The sequence below is a fragment of the Lepisma saccharinum genome, chromosome 6 (assembly GCF_977018435.1).
Source record: "Lepisma saccharinum chromosome 6, izLepSacc3.1, whole genome shotgun sequence".
NCBI classification, from domain to species: domain Eukaryota; kingdom Metazoa; phylum Arthropoda; class Insecta; order Zygentoma; family Lepismatidae; genus Lepisma; species Lepisma saccharinum.
Window position 1 is genome coordinate 21,579,446 of NC_139234.1, and position 20,876 is coordinate 21,600,321.

Here is a 20,876-nt window from a genome sequence, read left to right on the forward strand (position 1 = left end):
ACACAATCTGAATGAAGACAGACACACCACTTGCGTAACGTACTAAATAACAAATGGGCTACAATCCGAGCCTCACATAGCCTTGAAAAGGGGGTCTGGAAAGTAGCCAGGCCGGCGCTGCACATTGGCTGCCCAGGCTTCAAGTCTTAGCGGCTGCAACTTCGAGATTAAAACGAAGTTAAGCTACGGGTTCAGTGATTTCTTAAAAACAAATCGCGGATACAAGAAAAAAAAAATAAAGTTGCAAGTAGCTATTCCATTCCAGTAGCCATCGACCTTGAAACTATAACATACCTAATTTTTTTAGCGAGCGCCGTTACGGTCTTGCATTAATTTATTTTTACGCAGTTTAGATATTTTCATTAAAACCTCCCAATAAAAGTTCAATCACAAACTGTCATTAAAACAAATGACTAAGGTGTGTGAGATTTCTGACTAAAGCGACAAACTAAAAGTGTCACTTGGAAACGAACCTTAAGACAGAAATGCAAACCTTCGCATAGAAGCGACACGACAAACTACACGTGTTGTTTGCCCGTCGCTCGGACTGGGCAGTTTTCTCAATAGCGGGCATCGTGTCGTTTCGGTGTGAAAGCTAGCTATAAGGCGAAGAGGTACAGTTTCCTTAACTGACCGCGAGGAGTTAACCAAGAGGGAGATGAAGCCTGGAAGCTAGAATTTTACACGGGTACTTGTGAAAGGAAACTTTTTTAAGGTACTCTGTGAACATAAAATAGAACAGGCTGTTACAAAAAATGTAAAAACATTGTTATGAGTAGAGACACAGTTGAAAAGCGAACGCTTCCATTCTCCGTAACGAATACATGGAAGTCGAAACACATTCATTCACGACATTTTTAGTAACTGTCCGATTTAATAATCTACCCACAATTTCTATTACAAGTGGAACATGAGGGGAAATGTATACCCTAGAACCCACTATTCCAATTTTTCTAATACTTGCGAGAAATAAATGTGCACCTCATGCAAAACTGAACCTCTTCCACCGTATTCTATTAAAAATCGTAGTCCATTTTTATTAAAATGGAAATCTTTCCATTATTTCACGAAAACTGATATTTCTGAGCCCATCTTAATATTAGGCTTCAATACCGAAAATGATTAACGTTCCATGGCAACTTGCTCCTCACAGAGATTAATTTTTTTGCGCCTGAAGAAAAGTTTCACGTAATTCTTTTTAGAACTTCACGATGTTAGCGTTATGTAGCTACTTGTCTTCACTCGATTGATTGATTTGTTGTTTTAAGCCCACTTTATGCACAGTAAGGCTAATCGAGACTGGACCTACAGTTTAAAGTGGAATCCGAACCACTATGTGCCTCCACCGGGAACTGATCCCGGGATCCCTGGATTACAATGCGACGACGCTACCACTGCGTCATCTGGGAGGCCATTTGTCTTCACTCGAGTGAACAGTTTTAAAAAGGGCAATTTCACCGCATAACCATAGGATTAAGTAAGCAGTACATTTTTAAAAGCCCAACTACAAATAAAAATAACATTTCTGCTCCTAGTGTAATGCCTATGGCTCGTAGCCATAAATTAACGTTTTAGAAAACGTACAAGTATTTCAAGAGGAAAACTGTTGAACTTTCTGTTCCGGTTATCACAATGATTCTCGGCAAGGAAAACATGTAACAAGTGCCCAACGACAACCCCCCCCCATTCTTTCCTCCATAGCAAATCGATTAGTTTCCTGCTTTCCATGTTCTGTCAATCGCACAATGGCCGAAGGCACGGAATTTTCACATTGAGTAACAAAGTTCAGATTTCCGCTATTCTCTGCATTCAGGTCAGTTAGCGCTTCCTCAATATGATATTACGGTGAAGTTACACATATTACCTTGAAGTGTTATTAGTTCTTTGTGAGGTTAGTTAACGTACAACTGATATTCTTCCAAATGTTAGGTCATGAACGCCTACACACTGTCATTTGTCATCGAAATCATTGATATAAATATATATACACACAAGTGCACGCGAGTAGGTGCATATAAATACCGCCCGGTCATAGAAATGTTCATATATCTATGAGACGTTGCTACGTTCGAAACTATGGAACAGAGGTCACACGAAAATGAACACTGCATTAATATTTCAGGGTCATTCGGTGTAATTTCACTTGAAACCCACATCACAGTCGGAAGTTGTTACGATAATTCATGCGTTTCTGTGTATCTAAGGACAGTGGAAACTTATCGGACTGTAATTTACTGCGCTAACTCTGTAATTTGATCAACCACCGAAGTGAGAATGAAAGAACTCTTGATTTCTCCACTCACCGCAGTGGTTAGTTTACAGCTGACTCGGCATGCATTTAACTCTTTCAGCATTCCACGAAATAAGAGAGGCGTGTGGAATATTTGAGCACGCAATTTCCGCTCATTGATCACTTATCTGAAACATTAACTCCACTCGCTGATGGTAACTTTGAAAGTAGCAAAAAGTTAGTACCTAACTGATCTGAATCAGACACTTGGCTTTAATTATTTTCTTCAAACAGTTGACAAACCAGTGCACTCGCTAATACGGATGACACAAAGACAAGTTGAGGCAAGAATGAGATCAGATCTCTTAAAATCGAGTCGAGACTTACTATAGAGGTTTCGGCAAACTATGTTATTTACCGAGGCGGAGTGGTTAGCACAGCGCGCTATGATGCTAGGGGTCCTGGGCTCGAATCCCGCTCTTGATATGGGTGTCCTTTGCGAGTGTCCCTTCAATTTCATATCCTCACAGTCGCGATTAGCCAAAAGTGGAAGAAGAGCGACGTAAAATAACGTAATTCAATTAATCAAAACCGAAATTACTTGTTTACACAACTTATTCAGCCACACCAAGCGATTTTCTAGATTATTTTATTTACAGGTATATCATACACTTTGTTTATTGCAATTGCAAAGTTAATCCCCTGATGATAACAGGGAAACTGAAGTTTGAAGAAGAAAAAGAAACATTATAAAGACAAGATGTTTTAAATGACCTCGCACGAACACAAGTGTCTATAAATCGAGACAGGATCGAGGCTATGACAAGTCTCGTCCGGACTCTATACTATCCCCCAATTAAAACTGAAGAACTTTCGTTTTAAGGGTTGTAGACACAACCCTTCCTAGGAGAGGGATATGTAATCGAATAGTATGCCAATTAACGAAGGTTACTTGCCAAGTACACCCTTCACACGCCCACAATAAAAACACCTCTTTCGTCACTCCCCTACCCACGTAGCTTTCGCTCGCCCTCAACGTAACTACTTGCTCCGCCTCAATGAGAAAGTTTTTAATAATTCGGTTAGTTTAAACTCACTTCAACGAGCACTCCTCTACGCTACGAGGACCGCCAACGCTTCACTGAAGACTCGCACAGTGGGAAAAACTTTCGAGATTAAGTCGGCGGTTATTGGAGCAGGTGAACATCTTCACCATCACGAGGTTTACACAATTCTCACGCTCCATTGTTCTGACCTGAATGGAAGAAAGCCATTTCCCGGATTTGCACCGCAAGCAACTGTCGCACAAGCACATTCAGCGGTTAGTTGGGAGTTTTTCACTACTCCTCCTTTTGGATTGCGATGGACTTTAGCTTTCAACGATATCATGTAACAACCAGGAATTTAATGTCTCGCAAAGACAATGGCATTCAGAAGAAAGTAACAAGTGTGAAAAAGGAAGAAAGTCTCCCATGAATATGGTAAATTACTAGTTACTGTGGGCAAGGATCTACTACGGCTATAGTTTGAGATTCTTTTTTATTTATTTATTTAAGACCACTTCATGCACAGACAGGCTAATCGGGACTGAATCCGAACCCGGGAACCTTCAATAAAAAGATGACACTTCCACTACACCATCGGGGAGGCCTACCACGACTATAGTTGGCGACTGAAAAAAACTGTACAGCTGCATGACCGGCAAGAATAGTTGGAACTGTCCATCGTCACTTCCCTCCGAACATTTTACGCTAGTCCAGGGAAGAGGACCTTTTTCTAAAGGCCCCCAAATATCAATCTTCCTTCCATGTAGTTCACCCTGGACTGACTTTTGCAAAGAAGCGAGGTTTTGGCGCCTGGACCTACAACCAGGATAATTCTCCGTATGAGGATTGTGTTGTGTCATCCATGTGTGTTTGTGACTGTCCATTCATCCATCTCATCGTATCAAGATTCATCTCCATCGTCGCGACTAGCCAAAACGGGAAGAAAAGCGACGTGAAATTCAGCAAACCAATCAATCGATGGTTAGTTCGGATCATTCCAGCATTCCGTTGATCAGAAAGATCAGCGTCGTCTGTTGATTTAGTGCAAAGTTAATGACGAACAAACGATGCTCAATAAAATTTAAGAAATATTTAAAATACCCCCCCTTCTCAAAGAATACCCAAATCGAAGGAAAATATAACTAACAGCAATATAATTGTACGGCTTTGAGATCAAGTGGGGAGTGGAGATGTATCAACATTGTAGGCCAAATTGAGTGTGAGTATAGCGGAACGAGACTCCAATAATTCTAAGATGAGAACGAATCAATGCTTAAGATATCCTCTGCGAGAGCACCAGTGCAATTGCAAAAAAGACAAGTGAATGTATATCGCGAATGGCAATTTACTGATGACTGTACAACAGAAAGGAACGTAAGATCAACATAGCAACACTGTTGCAATCATTTCACTATGGGAAATCGACAATATTATGGGGAGCAATAAACCGAAACGGAACACAAAGAGCAACATTTCTCATCATTAACAAACTCCTTTCGCGAAAGGCCATAAATCATTCACTTGCACAGTTTAAAGAGGAATTTACAAGAAAAGATCGTTTCTTGGTAACAGGGTGACCCATTGAATATCTCAACCAATCGAAGGAACGGAAAATACAGGATTGTCACAAAATGTTTGGCAGTAATTCAATCATGTACAATACAGGTGATTGATTCCTGAAGTATTCATCAAATCATGACAAAGAGAATTTTCTTTAACATGTAACAAAAATTGTCTGGCATTCCTAAACCTTAAAATCCGACCATATCACCCACCCGACAAGTCACACGCTCTACCGACTAGACCACCGCGACTTCATAAGCTTCTTGGCTCTCCGACTATTCAATATTGAAATATATCAATAATTCGTAAGTAATTGTATGTAACAGTTTATTATCGTTAATGGTAATGCGTAGCATTTTATTTGAATAGTGATCGTACACTAATATATTGTAGGTATTTAAAAGTACGACATCGTTTGATGGACTCGAAAATCTCTGCAATGTTCAAATTTATCGCTTTTCTTTCTCTTGCGCTGTGCCGATTCAGCTAGGCATCAGGTAAAGCTTGCACAAGGAATGTGTTTGGCAACAGCAAGCAGACCTCACAAGCTCACGGCGTTTCAAAGGAACTTGTCCTAGAATGCAAGTTTTACTATGTCAGGGTAGCCAGTCTAGAGACAAGAATAAATAAATAAATGCTCCTATAGCCCTAATACACATTTTTATGCATTAAAAACTCGTTTATGCGAATCTGATGGGACCCTAACTACGTTACGTTCAGTACCAGAGCCTCAGAGCCTTTACCCCCAGTTTGTTTCAGGAACATGGTATAGTGGAACCACGAGCAAAATAACTTGATCAGAACCGCGGCTCCTGGGCACCCTTCCCCGCGAGTAGGGGAGGGGGATAGTGGACAATGCTTCCTTATGGCTCGATGTGGAGGGAAGAAGGGAAAGCTGCGCGGGGACTTCTCGTCCCAAGATTTTTCCTTGTGGTCGATATATAACTGTTAACATCGTCGCCTTGTACTCAAGGGATCCCGGGTTCGATACCGGTGGAGGCACAGTGTTTCGGATCCCACTTTAAACTGTAGGCCCAGTCCCGATTAATCTATCTACATAAAGTGGACTTATAACTCACACTCAAACATGCCACCCTAATAAAAACAAACCCGCCATAACTAGATATTGTCCGATTCCAAATTAACATCAAAAGATGACTCGACTTACAGAAGGATATTTGATCGTACTACTTTGGTTTCAATCAAATTTCCGATTCGTACTTCGCAATGAGAAATGTATTCTCGAACACTGCAAGGGCTAAACGTGTGACGACACGAAGGGAACCGAACCGGACCGACCATTGACGGAAACCGGCGAATTCTGAGCATTATTGATTACTACACAACTGCAAGAGAATTTTCGCGACTTCCTACGTTTCGCCCACTCGCGTTACCCTATCCGATAAGCGCGCGCGCGCGCGCACACACACACACACACATACATGCATCAAACGACTGGCAGCTTGAAAATTAAAAAGGATTCAGCAAAATATGAACTGAAGCCAACTGTAGACGGAGTCGGCAATTTTTATGCACAACTTTGTATCATTTGCATGAAGATATGCAGTGCACAAGGTGTGTCAAATTCACGCACGTGACTCCCTTCTTCCCCTACGTTGGGATGGAAGTTCATAATGGAATAAATAAAGTGTCTTAAAAATAACAAATTCCAAAACTTTCACCAATATTGCTACGTTTAAAATCTAGAAAGGTTAGGAAGGGGAAGGGGAAGGGGGAGGTGTAATTTGTAATGATGCAATTTCTTCCTTCCGTCGCCCCAAGACGCATTTAACTTTACATTGGCCCACCTTGAGGCGCAAAATGTTTTCGGACAGTTTTTCTTCACTTTACGTTGCTTTTTACACACTTTTGGCCAATGGCGACGATGATGATGAAATGGGTGAAGAGACGCTCACACAGTAATATCCATAACTAGGACAGGATTCGAACCTGGAACGGTTGGTAGCGAGATCGTGATGCGACCGCTCAATGCGTCTAATACTACAGCAAAAAAATCTCACGGGGACTGGGAATACTGCAGTTCTGGCCAGCTGTGACAAAGGCTTCGCAGTACTTCCTAGTGGAAGCTTTTTAGCAGCCTGCACTATGGCGACTGCCAAACAGTGCAAGAACGCAAGGTGGGGGTGAAGGGGCTTCTAACTGGTCCAAATACCCTGTAAAGGAATAAATACTGAATAATGTCTATCGTGGACGCCAGAACACTGGGTAAATGCAGTGAATCGCAAGATACGAGTGTCATTTCCTCGAAAGGACGAAACACTCTCCCTACACACTTCCGAAAATGAGTAAGACCAGAGCTTTGATACATTTTGGAATCAAATGAGACCCTTGGAGATTTCACACCGAAGTGACGACACGCGACACATGCCGCTTGTCGTTTCAGTGTGTAACGTCCCATATTCTGCGCAAGAAGAATGGCGATTCAATCCATGAAGCAGTGACAGCGATAAGCGCACTCCCCGCCCCTACCGAAGGGGGGTGGGGTTGCTGGGGACTCTGTGTTAAAGGGGAACCCTCAAACGTTTTGTTCCCTTCCGCAGTCTTTGTCCTACCCATCGATAATTACATATTTAAGAGCCATTGATTTGTTAAATAATGGAGTTCTTAAGTTATTAAAATCGATTTATGTAGGTTGCGAAGAGTATGGCAGGAATGTCATACAAAATGCCAGGAAGTGTGTGCACAAATATTTTCTGCTGCATATTCATTACCGCATATGCACCATTTATGGCGCTCGTAGCCAGTGGGGCAGACTTTGTTTCTTTGTCACTTGAAATGAACGATGCTATTTTTTTTTGGGGGGGGGGGTGATCGACGAACCTGTTGGGACCCTCTTCCGACGCCCGAACTCCTTAGTTAATTCAGAACACTATAGATCGACCACAAGGAAAAAAACCTTGGGACGAAAAGTCCCGGCGCAGCTTTCCCTTCTTCCCTCCACCTCGGGCCATAAGGAAGCATTGTCAACTCTCCCCCTCCCCTACTCGCGGGGGTACGGTGCACAGGTCTGCGCAGGTTGTTTTGCTCGTGGTTCCACTATACTTGCCCACTTTTTCTAACGCCTACGCCCAAGTGAGCGGTCAAGCTGGCGAGCCCCTGCCGTTTTGGTTTACCTCACTGAGAACCAAAGGGTCGCGGCGCTTTTAATTTTCATCTAATAATTTGCTGTACAGTTGATACAACGCTGAGTAACGGATTTCTATTCGATGCAAACGTGAAAAACGTGCAGGTATAAGATTCCATGTGCGGGGCAAGCATCGGGGACTTCGCACAGCTTTCCCCAAATAAGCGTGACCTTGTGGAACGGGGCATTGCATTGCGTTCATTAAACTCCAACAGATATCAATCAACACGGTGCAGCACTTCTGAAAGAGAGAATTCGACATTCGGACAGTTTTTTAACATCGCTCTGGTGGGAATTTATATATAAAATTGAGCTGAGTCAATGCCGATGTATCGGTATCGGCCGATACCAGTGTATCTGCATGAGAAAGTATCGGTTATAACTTATTTACCGTTACCGCCGGATACTTTTCCGGTATTTTGGCCTCTCACCTGCTCCGCAAAAGCGCCTCTCTACACTTTCGGAGAGTAATTATCCTCGCAATTACGCAAATTCGAATTTTTCTTTAGGGTTCGCGTGAAAAAAATAATTTTGTTATGACAACATATAATTTAATATTCTAATGTATTTTTTGATTATTTTAAAGCAAAAATCTATCTTGGTTAATTGATACATTGGGCATTGATGGGAGGTCATAACCCTAGCCCCCCCCCCCCCGTTCCAGTAAAAAAAGAACGTCACAGGCAGGAGAAGATGGCAAAATGAGGGCTGACTACTAAAGAAAAGTATTCATAAACCCCCTTTCGAAAATCCTGGCCACGCCACTGGTATTTTGAAGTCCATATGCACATATAGGCTAATCGGGACTGGACCTACACTTTAAAGTAGGTCCAGAACCACATTTTACAATGTGTCTTCACCGGAGATCGAACCCGGGACCATTTGATTACAAGGTGTCGACGTTACCACTATGGCATCGGGGAGGCCTGCGTGATAATTCAGTTTAGGTTTCTTCTTATTGGCAAACGCAAATTTTCTATTTCCACAATATTTCCCTGAACAAATATTTCGGCTTTTAACATCAATTTCTCCCCCCGAAATACTGCTGCCATGCCGTAATCGCACCTGGCTACTCCCTTCCTATTTCCTAAAGATGTAAATGTGTACCGAACCGGGGCAGTGCATGTTTACCCGGTGAAGGTCGCCTGCCTACATATTTATTCACTTTTCTACCGTGAATTTTTTTTTCATCTTCTTCCACGTCTGTAGGAATAAAAACAGAAACATCCGAGAAGAATTCCAGTTCCGATCGTCATTGTGCGATTTCCGGTTTACACCTACCTACTAGCTCCCTTATTCCGACAAACATCAACAGCTGGGGCAGGCTCACTGCCGCCTGCCTACCTACTCTGCCGTAATGAACTTACCCAATCTGATACGCTGGCCAACAGCTGCCATTTTCCTTCAACCAGCAAGCACGGCCAACTCGACTTGGCTCGGCGCTGCAGCGAATCAGTTGCTCGGAGGCTATATTCCTTGGCTCGGAGGTGCCGATTGTGATGACGATTTTCGCTGTGTTCTTCCGAGTTTTGAATATTTCAGTTCTCACCGTAATGTTGAATGAAAGCGTACATTTTACACCTCTTCTCTGAAAGCAACGAATTAGTATATTGTGCACAGAATAGACGATGAGATCAAGGTAAGCAAAATTGCGCCGCTACGATGACGCTTATCTAGCTACAGCTGTTAATTGTTTATTATGTTCGAATGGTCTAAACTCTTATTTACAGAAATCGTACACAAAGATTTTAGCTTACTTATGCACGATTGTTGAACGTACAATAAGCCGGACGAAATTCTCGGAAACAAGTGTTACAAAAGAGGATGCTCAAGCTTTCCATTATACATATTTTAAATATTTCTTTAAGTTAGTTCAATGACTGTGATGACAGCAATCTTGTTTATATATATATCGTCCTGTGATAATCCTGAAAAACAATTAGCTTGAAGAACGGAAATATTTACCGTGTATTATTATTAAAGAAAGAGTACCTAAGATTTACTTCCTAAATAGAAGAATGTAATATGACTAAATCTAAGTACAAGGGGAACAAAGTTATCCGACAATTCTTACCCTTAACTAAATAAGATAATGTGCTGGAATGAGATTAAAAATCTGTTAATGAAAGAAAGCTACATGATCAATTCTCTCGCCTGTGATACGTGGATGTATTATTACATTTCAAGTACAGCTTGTTTTATAAACAGTGTTGTCTATATTACGTGGTTAGGTTAACTGAAATGCATGTATCAAATCGTGGATATGCATTGTAAGATTTCAGGTAAGTGTTCCTTGTTGGATACTATTATATTTTACCAATTTTCACCTTTTGGGCACTTTTTATGGAGAGGGATTAAGGTATTTCCCATACTTTCAGCAGTCTTTTATTTTGGAACTAGCTTACAAGAAATATCTTACAGAAGCAATGTGCATTCAAAGTACCATAATCTGTGTGAATCCTGCACTGATCACATCTGGACCTACAACTTTAAAGCTGATTTGAATCATTAGGCTATCAGGGAGTCACAGGAAAGTGAACAATCGTTTAAGACATTGATTGCAAAGGCTAAGCACTGTTAAAATTAAACTATTGCAGAAGTGAATAGGGGGAAAAAAATGGTTTAGGGGAAAATGTAGACAGAACCTATTGCAATCTAGTACGTAAAACGTGCGGTTTGCTAAGAATTGCAGTTATTTGCTGGAAATTAACTCACATGCACCCAAGATTACATTGCCATATTTATAGTGTTTTTTTTCTGTGTTTAACCCCCCCTGCCCAATAAAACTTCTGGCATGTCGGATTAATGGAAGTTCAGAATCCAAAATTTATAATACATTTTCAAAAATTTAGTTTCACAAAAATACAACAGGGAGACAATCCTGAAATGATCGAGCTAGAAGTTTCAAACATTTTGAATTTGAGCGAAACTGGTTTAATTCTCAGAATCGCAGCCCACCAGCGACCCCTTCATTTTCACTTCTGCTGTCCACTTTCCAGTGCTGTTCCTGGATCAGACTGAAAATACCTTGCGATTGTCCCAAAATTCCCGTTTCAACTTTTAAATTCCCTGTTTGATAAGGGTTTAAATCCCCCTTTATCAGAGTTCAAACCTAGGATATCCAGCTTTGTATCGCGTTACATTCAATATCCTTCACCCAGCGGTCGATATAGTTCATATTTAACCTATATGTGGTCCTATAAAACACATACTTGTACAGTGCATAGTGGTTGTATATAATGCTGTTTGGTAAGCATAGGAACAATATGAGTGTCGGAAAGTGAGATTGAACTGGTCCTTAGAACCCCCCGAATTGATAGTTTTTTGCAAGTTACAAAATAGCAGAACATTTGTTAGTTTTATTGTTAATAACTGAAATAAAATCCAGTTAGTTAGTATTTGAACAGAATAACCAAAGAAAAACAGCATTAGATCGAAAATTTGAGGCTACAATACAGGCACCAGGTTATGTTTAACCATTTAATCCAAAGAATAACTGGTGTCCACAGTTTTCAAAATTCCAAAAATTAAGTTTTATGAGAATGGTCAAACAAACTTTATCACTAAAATTTTATAACCGCATTCCAGTACACACGGCATGAAACGTAAAAAAAATAAACAAATAAAAACAGTTGTGCTGCATATTCACACTTGTGATGGATAGAGTAGAAAAGTCTCCTCAAGGATATAAGGACAGCAATAATAACACGTTTGGAATAAATTAGTTTATTATGAAATTTTAATCATTATTTATTATTATTTCAATTATTCAAATTTCTTGCGATGCCCATGGGAACAATTGAGTGAACCCCCGGAACAATTGAGTGAACCCCCCGAAAAATTTTCCCGTCTATGGCCATACAAGATTATGTTTTACTATGTATGAAAGACTTTTACTAGTGCAAGGCTAGCAGAAAATTTATTCAAATGAAATTTCCTCAAAGGACATCATTATTATGCGATGATCGAGACAAACCGTGTGGTGATGCTTAATCTTATTTTTCTCTCTTTTGCAGGTAACATCAGCCTTCATCTCATTCTGATAATGATCAACTACAAAAGATGAGGAAACGCCATGTGAGCAGGGATGAAAATACCTGTCTCATGACTCTCACAACTACCTCTTCATTTCCCCCCCATCTCCCATCCTTCCTTCTTTTTCTGATATTTTCAACTCAGGTAACGGCACTAGTTCCATCCACGCTAGACATGACACAAGATGCAGCTTCAAGTTTTTCACCTGCTTCCTTTTCTTCGCACCATCACACAAGGCACTCTGGATTATCTTCCCACGGTTCATGCCCACAACACTGCCAATGTTCACATCATTCTTTTCATGTAAGAATGTCATGTCGTGGCAGAACTTTGGATGGTGTTAGATTACCCACAGAAACGGAACACCTGGACTTTGAAAGTGTTCCGACAACAAATTTGGATTCTTCAGTTTTTCAAAATCTCAGTTCCCTTAAGCATTTGTCGTGGAAGAAAAGTTCAATTATTGTTATACATCCAAACACATTCAGCAGGCTGAAAAATTTGGAATATCTTGACCTAAGCAACAACCAGTTAGTAAGTCTTCATGAAACCATCTTCCACCACTTAATATCTCTGCGAGAGTTGCACTTAGCAAATAATAAATTAAGTGAGCTTCCAGAAGATATTTTCCAAGGACTTCAGAACCTTCAAGTCCTTTCTCTTCGCAATAACATCTTCCATTCACTCCCATTCCAAATATTTGGTCCATTACGATACCTTGAGTCTTTAGATTTATCACACAATCACCTGACACATATCCCACACAAGTTTTTCAAACCAAACGAGCGTTTGGTTACGTTATTTCTGCATCAAAATGCAATAGCCAATCTCACTTCACAAGTGTTTTCTGATCTGAATGACCTAGAATCACTTGATTTATCTAGTAATTTACTGTCTGAAATGCCAAGTGATGTTTTTTCCCATTTGCATAATCTTAAGTATCTCAATTTGGGGAACAATTCAATTCAAACATTTTCCAAAAGTTCATTTGTCACAATGAAAACCTTGGAGTTCCTCAATATTAGTGCAAATCCTTTGCAAAACCTGCCACGTAACTTGCTGCATCCATGCACTGAATTACAAATTCTACTTATGGACACAACAAATCTCCAGATAATAAGAGATTACGACTTACGAGGCCTGAAAAAATTGGAAACTTTTGTAGCTAGGAACAATTACTACCTCAGGCAGATTGAAAAATACGTATTTGCTCACACACCTCAATTAAAGATCATAGACATTAGCAACAATAATTTGTCCAGCCTTCCAATATCAGTTTCAGATCTTTCATTTTTACAGCAGCTTCAACTTCAAAACAACCCTTGGCTATGTGATTGCAATATGCTGTGGTTTGCTGAATGGTATAGTAAAACCAATGCTTCTTTGTCCAATAAGATAAAATGCAATTCTGATGATGGCAACAGTGGTGATATGATTCCCATGCTGCAGGGACTGAATTGTACAGAAGTTAGTTTGGTTAATCAAACACTCAATGTAACAATCAGACTTGGTTCAAGTGCCTTGTTAGAATGCAACTTTTCTGGTAACCCTTCCCCATCTTTAACATGGGTCACTCCCAGCCAGTTAACTTTTCACTGGTCTTCTGATGACAGCTCATCATCTTTATTTGCTAATCATCCAAGAGTCCATTACTCAAATCTCAGTTCCGTCTATCCAAGTTTTTCTAGAATACAGCTGCTGCAAAATGGAAACCTTTATATTGATGAAGTGCTTCGTTCAGACTGTGGGCGCTACACCTGCTTTGCTTCTAATGCTCTTTCCAACCTAACTACCCATTTGATTCTCAGTATAGATCCTATCACCATATACGAAATAAAGATTATGAGCATTGTTGTGGGAATTGCAGCATGCCTTGCCTTTATGCTAATATCAGCAGTGGCAATACTTATAGAAAAATTGTTGTACAGGTAAGATAATGATATTCAAAAACTATTTATCATTTCTTAATATATGATAATATCAACGGTCTGTGCAGACAGGTACACAGAGTAAATTCAGTTTAATTTATTTTCAACTCATCCCTTTTCGGCCATTTATGTGTAATATTCTAAAAAATATCACGTTAACAAAAATTGTGCTCAAATCCATAAACTAAGTATGAAAGTATAAATTTACAAATTCTCTTGTCATACCTACAAGTACAGTCACAGACACTTCTGCGTTATAGCAATACCATTGAAAATCAATATTGTAGTTACTTGACAGAAGTTTCGTGAGTACTAGATCAACTAATAGTTAGGACTGAAAACAAGCACAAGAGATAGACACTTCTTTAGTGGTATAGTGATTGTTCACAACACACATTTATTTTCCATGAGCTAAAATTAGATACTGATTTCTTGTTTTTTTTCTTTCAAAGATGGATAAAGGTTGTGAAATTGTACATCAACAACAAATATTTTTATTGTCATCTCTTTTACAGGTGTGGCTGGACATGTTGTTGTAGGCGAGACAAAATATCTCCTAGGGCTAAGCAGATTTACCAAATGCTTGATAACATTGAACATTATAAATCACAGCAACTTGAACGTCTACGTGAAAACTACACCCAACAGGTAACTATGAAATAACAATTCACTATGTACAGATGGCAATTATTTTCAGTTCACGTAATTTCAAATCAATTATTGCTATTTGGAAATCTAATTAGATCAGATGACATGACCTCTTAGGAGTTTGTGCAACATAAAACATTACTGCATTATCACTTAAAATTATGCAGTTTAGAAAATCCACTGTTAAAGAATTCAGATTTATCTAGGCACATGTTTTGCTTGACAATATGTCATACTCAGTGCTCGAAAAATCTTCTTCAGAGCTAGGCACCAGGAAACCACCTACTAGTAATTGTGGATACTATAAGAAGCTGAACCAGCCCCTGTGGCAGAGTGGTTAGCACATTGCGCTACAACACAAGGGGTCCCGGTTTCTTTGTGAGTGTCCATTCATCACCATCTTTGCAAATTAGCCAAAAGTGGCACAAAAAGCGAAGTAAAATAAAGCACATCAATCAGTCTACAAGCTGAGCATCACCGTATTCAAAACATCGCTAAATTATGTGAGAAAGCGGGAAATGGGGGGTTGGGGGACAAAGAGTAAGAAATAGTTACTGATTCTATAGAATGTTCACAATGTTGATAAAAAAATAATTTGCTAACTTACGCTGTACTGCAATTTGAACTTAGAATCTTGAAAGTTTCATACACAGAAACTTAAAAAACGGCAATATTACAGCAAAAGATCACAGTCTTCAAGCTGAAATTTTTAGTCGCCATTGCGACCGGGATTTTTCGAGCCCTGGTCATACTTTGTTCCTTCTTGATGACAAATTAAAAAAAAAAAAATGTCCAGAAAGGAGATTGATGTTGATATTAAACATCTTTTCTTAAAAGTGAAGGGTTCATGGAAGCCTGTTTCATTAGCATATGAAAATGCTACAGTTCTTTCAGACTTATTTCACAATGCATGCTTTTCTACTGTAATCATGATTTTTTTATTATTATTACAGGTACAGCGTATCAGGGATAACTGTACACAACAAGTTGAATGGATAAGAGATAGTTACCAAAATCAAGTGAAACACATAAAAGAAATCAGAGATTATGGAACTCAGCAAATAACACAAATAAGGGATCAATATTATGATCAGGTACAAATCACTATTCTTCATTAAATTGTTTGTTCCTTTCATTTCTCCCTAACAGAATTAAATTCATTTGTTGAAATGTCCATCGACATTTGTATGTTTTAAAATACTTCCCTTGGGAGGTAAAATTATGTAATTATCTGGTTCAGAAGGAAATAGTTTGTAAGTTTTCTTTATGTATGCAATGAAAAAATGTTTTAAATTTCAAAGACAAATACAGTATGTAACACTTAAAATCTCTGAAGATATCTTCACTGTCACACTTTCTAGTAATTTAAAATTACATTGTGCCAGCTAAACAACAATAAATAATTAATGTAGTTCTACTAGCTAGAAACTTACTGCTCCTACATTAAGACATGCACACACAAGAAAAACTGCAATGAAGATGTGTATGTCAAAATGCAGAGGAAATAAATTTCTAGCCAATAAAAATAAACTGCTACTATTTAAGACATCTAGTTTGGTCCAGTAACAATTAGCTCAAGCATTATCATTTATTCAACCACGGTACGTAACAATTATACAAAAAAAATATTCCTGCCAAACTGTGGATAATTTTTCATTTGTCCTGTTGTAATCCAGGACATAATAATAATAATTTGACAAATTTGCATTTGATCATTGATACTGATGCTTATAATTGCTATTTTTTTTTTTCCAGGTGAAGAGAGTTCGAGACTATTCAGCTAGTCAGATTAACTGGGTGAGAGAGAATTACATTTTTCAACGAAATAGGGTTAGAAAGTTTGGTGCTCATCAACTTGTGCGCTTCCGTGAAACCTACAAATATCAACAACAAACACTGAACAAAATACTGGAGAATTTGCCAAGCTTCTATCTTGAAAACTGCCGAACAGGAACATGCGGGAGAACAGATTCATTAATATTTGATGCTGACGTTATGGGAATTGAAGTATACATAAAAAAAACAATGCAGAACATTACCCGTGGTTTGGAAGACCTATCTGATGATTCACAGAGTCATATCGGTTCAGTGTATTACACACCAACAGAAACGTCTCTTGAGAGTCCACGTGTGTCACCCACCAGAAGAATTGGATTGGAAAGCCAAGTTCCAGCTATTGATAACCAATTGGAACTGTTGAAAGAGGAAGAGGAGAGTGAACCACTTAATTCTCCCTACTATTCTGCGAAGCCTTCAAAAAGCCAGGCATCCAAAAGTGCAAAATCCAAAGATGCTGTGAAGTATGTCCCTGTTACCATAAAAACTCCACTAGCAAGAAGTTCTTCAGACAGTTTACTGGCAAAGGAAAGTGGTGTACCGAAGATACATGCAAAGGATTCACACCAAAGTCATGCTAAAGTGTATGTGGTGATACCAGATCAAGAAAGTGCACCGATAGGGTTCAGTTCCTTAACAAACGTACATAGTAACAGTGATCAACATATTGTAGTTGAGATGGGCACAGTTGGTAAAGAAGAGCTATGTGAAACTGCACTCTAGTGCCAATTCCAGTTAGGCTTCATAATATGTTACAGCTGTGATAGACCTAGTGTGTTGTTTGTGCACGAATGAATGCAGTGATGGCCTGTATTGAAACGTGTGAAGTTGTGTGGTAGCCAAACTGAATTCATGTAATTATAGCTGTGATAAACTATCAGTATACTATTTGTGCTATTTACGAGTGAGACTTGATTCATATGGAAATAACTGTGCTATATTTATTTTAGCCCACTGTGGGTGTGGGCACATCATCAAGACTACTTTGTGCTGTGGATTCTAGAGGTAGATCAGGTAGGAAAATTATTTTGTGGGCATTCTGTAGAATTAGGGGAGGACACAGGTATTCTAAACAGGGCAAACAATTAGAAAGCCCTCCTAAGGTATAACTGCACACTTTTTGAAATATATTAGAAGTGCACAATAAACAAGTGCAGTACTGTAGATTATAATTCCAACAAAAATATATCTTTTTTTTTTTTGTTTTGTTTTGTTATAAAGTAAGTGTGAGTCATCGAAGTGTTATCTTCTACAAAATGACATTTGATGTTTCTAGAAGATAGTTGCATGTATACTCAATTCAAGTTCATGATCAGCAAAGTCATTCTTGTCTGCTGATCCAACTTGTAGTCCAAAAAGCTACATGTATTACCTACTGAACTGCAACTCTGGAATTTAAAGCACAGGAGCCAAAGAGGTTAAGTTTAACAATTATGATTATTGTTAAGCTTGAACAATATTGCTCATTGTGCGTGTATGAAAGAATGAGTCTGAATATTTTGATGAAAAGAATTAACTGAGTGAGATATATATTTATAGAAAACTATGTTAAATCAGTATTTTCATTGTATCGAGGGGAGTGTTAAACAAAAGAATAAAAACAGCCATGTACATATATGAAATATAATTATACACATTATTTCAACAAAACGATACTGTTGGGAAAATATACACCTACAAACTTTAACAATGTTTAATTATTTGGTAGAATAGCACAAAATTTCACATGCAAACAGAAGGGACCGGTACTTACCCTTTCCGGTGTCCTATTCCATACTATCACCGAGTGCCCCGAGTTCAAGAGATTTTTCACAATACCAGATCCCATTATTCCAAGTCCTAGGAACCCAAATTTTAAAGGTGACGGCAGAATATTTTTTTGTCGCAAGGTCTGTGAAACACTTGCCACATCTAGTGGTGGAGTATCCTGATTTGAAAGAAAGAGAAATGATAATTAGAAACTGGAAATAATTGTTATAATGGCACAAAATGTACTAGTATTATTACTATTATTATACGAACAGGCCTAAATATCCAGCGAATGGCCGATTCACATATGTACCAACACCACATGACTGTAATTAACATTATCCCTTTGAAACAACATGATTTCAGTTTGTTTTGTTCATTTATATACATGTGAAGGTATAATGTGTGACACATCACTCAAATTATGATACAACATGTGTATTGGATGTGACAAAGGCTGGTTTGATTTTTTAGTATTATTTTAATTTTTCAACAAACCCAGCTGGTTCAAATCCGGAAACTTTTCTAACGTTGGAAGCGGCCCCAGCGCCCACCCAGCATCGAATGACATGGGGTACCTGGGGGGTAAAGGCGGTCAGGGGCGTGATGCTGATCACATCACCCCCACTCGTGACCGGATCAAGAAAGTGTGGGGCGTTACCCCCACACCCCCTATACGCCTTCATGGCGTGGTGCTAAGCACAGGGGAGCACTTTACCTTTTTTCCCCTCCAAAATGCATGGAAATGCTCTTAAAAGATTGTAAAGATGCCATCATAGATTTAAAGTTTCTATTTTGTGTGGAGGTGCTAGAGGTTTCACAGGAAGTACAATGTTGACATTCCATCGCTATAGGTACAATGAGAAGACAAAAGAGTACTTGCTCCAGAAATCCCTTTTCTGGAGCTCCTGTGACCCCCACACTAAGCTAGAGTGAATGTAGCACTGCTATACTTCATACCTGTAGTAATGTTAAAGTCCCCTTGAAAAGTTTCAATTTATCATGATAAAAATAATTAAAATGGATCAGCACAAAAATATTTCTGAAAAAATTTATTTTTAAAACTTGCTTCTCCCCAATACATTTTTTATGATGAACTATCAAACCATTATCAACTTTGCATGGTTGTAGGACCCTAACCACATCTTAGATCTCTTGCATTCACTTCGGGGCTCACAAGGGCACTCCAAATAGTATTTCTATTGCAAAATTTAAATTTTCTAATTGGGATTTCCCACAAAAGTGCCATTCTTTTGGGAAAATAGCTCCAATGCCTATGGTAAATAGATTTGTTTGTGTGTGTGTGTGCAGCAATGTACATTGGAAAAGTATATGCTTGAAAACCTTCCACCTCGAGAGGCTATCATCTGCCAAAGGTTCCAAAGTAGCTGAGCGCATGTGATTAATAATATTAATTAAATTTCAAGTAACAATCATTTGTATATCTATGAGGTGCATTTCAAAAGAAAGTGCTGATTGTTTATAGAAAGTGACTTGTAACAGTGAACAGATCGCCCATGCACAACATCAACTAGTCCATTGGTGACCCAGCAATCATATTTTCGCTAATTAGCTGTCTGTTATTGTGTGTGTTAGAACGTGTTAAAATGGCTGGGTGTTTACACCCCGCCAGTTGAGAAGCACAGTCTGTGATTCAATTTCTTAACACCAAAGGTCACGATTCTGCCTAAATTCACTCCGAATTGTGTGAAGTGTATGATCAGAGTGTAATGAATGAAGGAAAAGTACAGCAATGGTGTTTTAATACACATGCACCAAAGGCGAAAAAGTTGAAACAAACTCCACCTGCAAGAAAAGTCATGCCAACTGTGTTCTGGGACCAACAAGGTGTGTTTTTGGTGGTTTTCATTGAGCTGGGGATAACAATCACATCGCAGGTGTCCTGTGAAACTATCAAAACTTGGACGTGTTATACAAAACCAGCAATGTGGAATACTGCACTCAGAAACTGTTCTTATCCATGACAATGGTAGACCACACAACGCTGCCCTCAGTCTCCAAACAATTAAGAGGTTCGAATGGAAACTTTTTGATCACTCCCCGTGTAGTCCGGACCTTGCACCTAGTGACTTATCACATCTTCCTGCACCTCAACGATAAGAAGAAACGGGTGTGTTGAAAATGGCAGTGTTGTATTGTCTGAATAACCAGGCAGTGAACTTCTACACAGAGGGTATATAAAAAAGCTTGTACTATGGAACCAATATTGCTTCGAAAATAATGGTGACTATGTTGAGAAATGAAGTGGATATGTATGCGTTTGTAAGCACTAATACAGTGTTGCTACACTTCTTTCCTTTGATATAATCGATCGGCCCTTATTTTTTAAATGCTCCTCATACTTGTTTTTTTTATAAAAAAAAACACCACCCATGTGCAATAGTTCAAAATGTAGCTCTAGTAAAGCTTAAAGGTAACAAAACATGTTGCATGTATAAATTGCGAATTTAAAGAAGGCTTTACTAAGTTGTCAGGATACTTGCACTTCGTAGAATGGTTCTGAGGGGCACAATTTGACATTGTTCTTATTTTATTTTCTGTGACTTTGGCTAATTGCAGCTATGAGGATGAATCATGATTACATTAGGTTGATCATGCACAGTCCAGGAACTGAACCTGGAACCTTTGGTAGACAATTGCTCACCATGCTCTGTAGGAAGCATGTTACTGTTGGA

General features: G+C 39.0%; 2 protein-coding genes across 2 annotated transcripts in view; one reads left to right on the forward strand and one right to left on the reverse strand.

Moving 5' to 3' along the window:
* Ndf (Nucleosome-destabilizing factor) overlaps positions 1–20,876 on the reverse strand; it is a 185,856-nt gene that overhangs the window by 59,213 nt on the left and 105,767 nt on the right. Inside the window, exon 8 of the mRNA XM_083123641.1 lies at positions 18,185–18,358. Coding sequence (XP_082979767.1) covers positions 18,185–18,358 — 174 coding nt within the window. The remainder of the gene's footprint in view (positions 1–18,184; positions 18,359–20,876) is intronic.
* Positions 9,472–18,121, forward strand: LOC145988618 (uncharacterized). Its single transcript, XM_083123639.1, has 5 exons — positions 9,472–9,623; positions 12,001–13,947; positions 14,463–14,595; positions 15,549–15,689; positions 16,351–18,121. Exons 2-5 carry the CDS (start codon positions 12,047–12,049, stop codon positions 17,152–17,154), a joined length of 2,979 nt encoding a protein of 992 aa, XP_082979765.1. The 5' UTR covers positions 9,472–9,623; positions 12,001–12,046; the 3' UTR covers positions 17,155–18,121.